A 7,694-nucleotide genomic window follows, 5' to 3' on the forward strand; every position below is an offset into this window, starting at 1 on the left:
ATTAACTCCATGCATGACACCGCACTGCCTGCGTGACACCACACTTGTTTAGTTAGTAAGCAAAACCCCCAATAACATAATCCTGAGGCAACTAAATTCTCGCCGCAACGAAATATTTTTGAATCCCCGGCAAATACCCATGGGAGTCGATGCATTTCATATTTCACGACAACAAAACTATTTTGACAGCAATCCCTCATTAATGACGTTTTCTGAAATGGCAGTCTGCATATATATCTACTCACACAGCGCTAACAATATCCAAAAACTGCTCAAATGCATTGGTTGTGCCCTTAAATTGTGTAAACTACCACCATAGCGCGTGTGTGGCTTTTTTGAGGTTGTGAGATAAACTTGTTTTTAGGACTTTTTTCATGGTGGTGAGCAGCCATTTTAGACTGACAACTGCATTCCATTGGTACAGTAGTCTTTTGTTCATTTGGTTTTGGTTAATTATATTAAAGCAAAGCTTTTTTTGCCTTTTTCTTCGACTTTCCCACTGCTGCTGCTGCTGCGGTGGCTGTTGCTGTCCAGCACACCGCTTCGGGGGGGTGGTTCAGAGCCTGTATATACATGGAAGGAGCGTGACAGAGAAAAAGAGACACGAACTTGTTTGGACAGTACGACGTTGAATGGGCACAATGCCCTCTGAAGCTCCCAGGTCGTCGCCACATTAGCCTCTTGGCAGCTATAATTATCCATGACCCCCCGCAAGCGCTTACATGTCCAGAGGGAAGCTAGATAGAATGGAAGAGAGGAGTGGGGAGAATCGACGCAGTCGGGAAACGAGTGAATAACAGCCTTGCCACTTCACTCGCAGTTCCCATACAAATATAAAGGGGGAAGGGGGAAGAAGGGATAGGGAAAATATGACATGAGAACACACCGCAGGGTCTAGGCAACACAACGGAAGCGGTCGCACATCAAATAAACACTTCTGTGCCCGCCACGATAGCTTTGTGGCTATGACATTGCTCGAGGTCGCAGATTTGACTGAGACAGTGGCATTTCGATGGGGGCGAAATGTCGGGTTGTTTAATTTTCTGATCCGACGTGTAGGCTGTTTTTAACAATGGCTCAGACATCGGTAAATGCTCATGAGTGTGTGTTATTTTGATAATTATGTTCAACTAATATCAAATGCAATATTATTTTTCCCTGCTTGGGTTGCTTTTATCCATCAGCATTTCGACGGAATATGTACAAATTATTATGAGCAATTCTTCACATTGTGTGGGGTTTTCTCTCGCACGAGCATGCGTTTGATTTTCAAACCAACCTTTGACCGAAGCTTGACTAGCAGTAATGGAAACCACCTGTGCACTACGTACAGATGCTGTACAAAGCATGTGGAGGCTCCAGCGCCAGTTAACATGCACAACTATACCAGCTTGTTTGCACAGAAAAGCTAATTGATCGCAATAATTAAGTTTGAGGAGGCTTCTGCATCTTCCCTGTTCCGACAACCATTGCTTCACGAGGTTAAAGAATGCACGAGAAATGTAACCAGGTGCTTTCTGCAATGAGTAAAAACAAGTGCACCCTGCAGAAAAGGCACTTGGCCGTTTTCACACGGGTGAAGCTGCGGCTATCCCGCATAGCATGGGCATCACTCTGGCTAGTATTCATACCAACAAATCTGAATATTTGTTTCTGATTGGTCTAACTTGCAGAAGTTGGGATCTAGGATCCAGGCACATATTTTGTATATGTCATTTTTTTTACACTCAGTACTTATACTAACGACAGCAAATTATTACTTATGTTCCTTGAGGTGCTTTGAAAGTTCGCATAAAAATTGTAAAAAAATCGCTGAACAATTATTTCTGCTTTACTTCCATTCAGAACACCAGTGATCAGGCTACAATTTTATGTATCACGGGATACATTGTGACTAGTTCTACATCCCTCTCCACTTGAGCGTGCTCCTCGCCTCTTGTCAGCCGATTAGATAATACAAGCCGCTCAGTGTAGGCAATGTTATTCGTTTTTCAAGCAAACAAAAATGACCTCCTATGAACGAGGAGAGTGTTTGATTGGTCTGTTCAGACAGCCCTGCGGATGACCGCCCGGTGCTTGCGTTGGCGGTTACGCAAATTTGGCGTCGGGAGGTTGGAATAAAAACATTGGAATAGTTTTACGTTATAGGGCCCCAGATCGCTGTTTCAGGCGAAACATTGGAAAGCAAGCCAACATCTTCCACCTCGGTATTCCACCAACACAAGTTTTCAGCAATAAGAGATCAAGAGGACAACCACAGCATGGAAAGGAGATCCTGGACTGTCATAGAATCTTTCTGTCAGATGTCTTTGTCCACGCAATTTTAACTTGCCCTGTGCTAGTTCCCCTTCACCATTTCTCCCCAGGGGGCAGGCAATGCCTGTTTATTATAAATAAAACATTTGCACTAACCTGGGATAGTAGGCAAGCAAAGCTTAGATTTTTAAAAATCACATTGCGGAAGCACATGTCAGAAGCAATACGTCATTTCTGTGGCACCTACTTCAACTTGTGTGATTGAAAACGCGATCCAGCTAGGAAGCGCTTCTTTATTTCAACGGTCATATATAGGTCTTCAACTAACAAAAGGCTGTTTGATGGTAACTAACTTCACACTTAGGAGCATTGCTAACATGTCTGCCCCTCAGTGCGATATGTTGAAAACTACTAATGGTGGTGCTACTTCCAAAATCGGGACAAGCTAGTGTGTATTTACAAATGAGGTAGGATGGTTGAGCCACAAATGCTGGCAATACATAGATGAAAAGCTCCACAAAAGGTGGCTAGCCAGAACCGAAAAGTTTTTTTCTTTTCGGTTTCACTCCTGAGTGAAAACAATTGTAACATTCCAGTTCAGTTTGGTTCAGTTCTGGTTCAAGCAAAATTGTTTTATTCCGGTTTTTGTTTTTCGGTTCAGTTCCAGCTCAATACCCTGGACAACATGTTGTAGTCCATAGTGATAAACAGCTGCCTGAGAGTGACGATGATGGACATTCAGTGTAAATAAAGCCCCATTCTGTGAAAATAAACTCGACAGGTTCCATCTTTTTCTGACCATCGAGCATGTTTTGAGTGTGCGTCTAATATGGTTTCAAATTGGTTTTTACTTTAAACACATAAAAACTAGGTGCATATTAGAATAATGGAGCAGTGCTGCATTTTGGACATTTTTTCTGCTTATTAAGTTGACCGACTGGATCATTAATCAACTCTGTTAGTTGAATTATCGGAAGTTGACTGTTGCCACCTATTTCACACAGTGCATCATGCAGAAATTTTGCATTAAAAGAGAAATATTGGCCCCAGAAACTCGTGTAGCAGCTTCATTATGTAAATTTTAGTGCTTTCAATGTTGCTGCAAACAGAAAATCGTCAGTAGCACCATTGCTACAGGAAGATGGTGAAGGTAAGAAATAGAGAATTTATTGTGGCATAGCAAAGAGCTATTATGCAAAAGTAAATACACAACATTTTTTTATGCCGAATTGGGTGTCCTTATGTGCAGCTTTCCGGTTTGCGTTGCTAGGCAATTTTCTTTACTGTGTTCAAAGGGGCCCTGAACCACCCCTCGATGTCAGTGAAAAAAAGTCCATGGACAGCTTGCGCTGCTGTTAACATATCGGCCAAATTTTGCAGTCGTACACGGCGCATGGATTGCTCAAGTGAAGCGTGAAGTCACCGGTCTTTCAAACATCCTCTTTTCAGTAGAAGCCTGTTCCTCATTCTTTTTTTAATGCTTTATTTTGTAATATAGCAGATTCCCATACGTGACTGCTATTGGCAAATAGCTGACATCAACGAAGAAAGGTGTTTGGATCAGTGCACTTCTTCCTACTGTTACTGTGCATATGTTGACGCAGTTTAATAATTAGGCTGAAGTAAGAGCAAATATGTTTCGAATTTTGATAATTGCATACTTCTAGAAGAAGCCACCCATCGTCTGCTCACGCTCGGCCACGGCCACCCGCGTAGGAAATAGACTTTGGCCACTCTATATATTGGTGTAATAGCTGTCGGGTCTTGCTAATTTTGACTATTTTTGAACTCTCAACTAGCCTTGAACCAGGCAAAATGTAAGGTCAGACTACATGCACGCTTGCCAGTGCACTCAGTCCTGGCCACTCCTGGTTACACCTTGGCAGACTTCGCTTTGTAATGATCGAGCTATTGATAGCTCTTCACAGTGCGCAAGTGACTACTATCTGTCGGTCAAGCCAGTGCGGAACAAAACCAGTCCGCACCACGTAGCACAGCCAGACAGGAGCATATGAGCACGAGCACGCACTCTAGCCCTGTTGTGCACAAAGCAAACACTGCTGTAGCTTGCGGTCTGCTACGTAGCGTAGATACTGTGGCTGCCGCAGGGTGCCGCGACGAGTCCACTGGCTGAGCGCACCATGGCTTGCTGAGGACAACTGCGTTTGGCTAACTTTGGCGTGTCGTATGCTTCAAAATCGGAAATAGTGGTGTCTTCGTGAACATCCAAAATCGAATTTAAACTGCACACCACAATGTTGTTCGGTAGGCGGAGCATTATGGACATGCCCCACTCCACCATTGCCTTCGCAGTGCAAGGCGTTGAAGGAGGATCAGGAGCACTGCAAAGAGCATGTTTGATAGCCAATAACTCCGCTTCTGCTGAATGCATTGAAGTACTTCTTTCGGCAAAGTAGTTCTGAAATAGCCTAATTTACCTTCAAATGTGTTTCTCTGCTTCAATAAAAAGTGGTTCAGGGCCACTTTAATATCACTGGCTAAAGGCAAATTTAAATTGCTGGTAGCACATGTTAACATTAGTGAAGTAGGTTTGTACGTTTGTGTTATGGGTCATTCCATGCCAAATGCATCAGCCAAAAAACTCTTCTTCCAGCTCCGATTCCTTTTTAAAAATTCTGGACATTATTAGCTCTAAATTTGCAAAATATTTTGAGAAAAAAATTTGTCTACCCAAGTGCCAATTAAATTCTACTCCTAAAAGCAAAACATGATGTACTAAAAAGAAAATTGTGAAAGAGTGAACTTTAATTCCGAGAAAGCGGAAATTTCATTTCAGTGCCTTAGATTCTGCTTTTCTATACTCTCCTTTGTAGGCCCCGACTTTATTATTTATATTTATAGTGTGTGAGCAAAAAGGCCAATTTGGGGCATACCTGAGATTACTATTTAAGTTTAGGCAGTTGTTTTGTTGTTTTTTGCAGTCTTGTCGAAATAATTGGATAAACTATTTTGGCATGCAACAGCCACAAAATATTAGAGGAGAATGATCCCAAATTTGTAAAAATTGCATTTGTGTGATGTTTTCGGCTGTAAATTCTGCTTGAGGTGGTCTACTTAAAAAATATAAGTTGCAAATTTCATGCAAGGACACCTAACAATTTGTTTTAGAAAGTTTGAGCGGAGTAATTTTTGCTTTAGGCAAGGAAGAGCTTTTTGAAGTTTGGTCCCTACTCTATGTGGGGCCGTTGACCAGCAGTGCATCTTCACTGTGATATATTCCTCGGTGTGGAGGTGTTACGAACACATTTTTCTCGGGAGGTTTTGAAGACATGTTCAAGACTGTTGTACCTTAGTTGGTTTAATCACCTTCAATTAAAGTGCCCAGCGGAAGTAGTCACCGAGTTTTGTATTCAAAGACGCAAACGTTGCATTGCAGGCCACAGTTGCAGTTGCATTTTCCAAATTAACATCAGTTGCTTTTTTAGCATTCCGTTTGGCATTCTGCAGTTAAGCATATTTGATTCTTGGCCACAGCCATTGCATATCAATGGGGTGGAATTCAGAAACGCTTGTTTTACCAAAGAATGCACAGTATTGCATGTGCAGTGTGTTGAAACTAGTGTAAAGTATTTTTCTAGAGAAAATACTGGAATGCTCCTGCATATGCTGTGACAAAGGGGCCATCCAGCATGTGCTGCTTTATAGCTGTGTGTCACTATACTTTATCCTCTTGGCATGGTTGCTGTTTCATTTCAGGTGTGTAGAGCCAAGCCTTGCAGAGTCTGAACAGCAAGCACTGGAGCTGGAGCGTGCTGATCGAAGTTTGTTTGCCCAAGAGCTACTGCTGACCACATTGGCTGAGCGGTTGCATTGGCCTCCTGGTTGTGCCTGGACGCAGCAGGGCACATCCAAGCCTGCCGTAGCTACGACACCACCTTGCACTGCTGTGGAGCTGTCTGTTGTGGAGAACCCTGAACGGGCCGCGTCAACTGCGCCTACTGCTGAGCGTGCTCAATCAGAACGAGCCCAGCCTGACCGGAGCCTATCACGGGAAGGTCGGCTATCTCCGTCACGTCGAAAAGTGGTGCGCGTGCTGGACGAGCGGAACAAACTGAAGGAGCCACCGCATTGAGTGGGCTATGTGGGGGAGAAGACACCGCTTTTGTTTTACTGCTGCTGGACCCCCCTCCCCTCCTGCTGGAAGACTTTGCCGGCTACCGGTCTCTCACGTTGTGGGGTGGGTCAGCAACCCGGTATTTATTCTGCTGCCAGAGTGCATGGCCTTGTGGATATAGCATAACTAGATCAAGACGGATGAAATAAAATGTTTGCAACTGATAAGTAGTGATGTTAGGTCGGTGCTTCTGAGGATTACTGCCATGGCCTAGTTGGGTTGGTAAAAAATTACTTGAAAACAAGAGACCAGTAGGCCCTTTTGTTCTGCCTTGTAAGTGTGCATATTTTATGAACGACCTGACTTGCCGAGTTTTGGGGGCCGGTAAGCTTGTGCTAGTCTCCTCGTGTATTTTTTTCTCGAAGAAAAAAAAAAGTGGCAAGTATGTCACACATTTGTGTCATTATTGCTCAATAATACGGGCTCTGCTTTTATGAACTGCTTATAGTTAGCGGTCACTGGGTGAAGTAAACTGATGCTGACACGTTATTTTAATTAGCTGTCACTTGTTGATGGGCCAAGCCATAGAAATCCTGTGATAATGCCAGCATCATTAAAGTGCACATCAAAGCAGCAGTTGGATTTAAGTTAGTAAGTTGCCAGTTCCACAAAGCTAAATTGTCTGGTTTGGCCATGCAGCCTGCCAAAGAAAAGACTGCTGACTACACATGCTACAGCAGGTTTTAACCCTGAATACAAGGCTGCCTGCTGATGCTTCCTGGGTTAAGGGTGTTAGAATAGTGAAATTTCTCTATGAGCTCGAACAGAAATATTCTAGAGAAATTACCTTCGAATATCGAGTCCGAGTAATTTGTCGAGTGCGCTTACTTTATGGGTGTAGTGCCATTCACAACTGATGTCCAAGCAACTGATACCTGTGTCACACGGATACATTTGGAAGGCCTTCCAGTCGACGGCCTTCGAAACACCACTATTCTATCAACTCAAAGGAGTTGTCGCGCTGCTACACTGCACTTTTGAAAGGCCATTGAGTGGTTCAGGCGTTTCTCGCAAAGTTGTGTGACGCTGCGGATCTTTATTTTCGTTTTCATGTCGCGAAACATTAAAACCACTAAAAGCACTATAATTTCTTTTGTTTGTTTATACATTAAAAAAAATTTTATACATTGCCATACATATACGTTTAGTTGTTGAGTAGCGAAACTGCGGCAACGTTTGTGCCGCTCGATGCGGCTGCCGTTTGGTGTGTGTTTACATGTCTCAAACTTCAAAGTGCGCTGTGACTGCACTCTTTCTCTGTCGCTATGGGTGACAGAGACAGAGGCTCAAGATGACAAGTCTG

At 43.3% G+C, this 7,694-nt stretch overlaps 1 protein-coding gene across 1 annotated transcript in view; it reads left to right on the forward strand.

Annotated features, from left to right (window-relative positions):
• Positions 1 to 6,558, forward strand: part of LOC126545230 (E3 ubiquitin-protein ligase KCMF1-like) — an 85,625-nt gene extending 79,067 nt beyond the window's left edge. Inside the window, exon 7 of the mRNA XM_050192996.2 lies at positions 5,974 to 6,558. Within this exon, the coding sequence (XP_050048953.1) occupies positions 5,974 to 6,349 (376 nt within the window). The 3' untranslated portion in view covers positions 6,350 to 6,558. The remainder of the gene's footprint in view (positions 1 to 5,973) is intronic.
• The last annotated feature ends 1,136 nt before the right edge of the window (positions 6,559 to 7,694 follow it).

This window comes from Dermacentor andersoni, chromosome 1 (genome assembly GCF_023375885.2).
Source record: "Dermacentor andersoni chromosome 1, qqDerAnde1_hic_scaffold, whole genome shotgun sequence".
In the NCBI taxonomy this organism is placed as follows: domain Eukaryota; kingdom Metazoa; phylum Arthropoda; class Arachnida; order Ixodida; family Ixodidae; genus Dermacentor; species Dermacentor andersoni.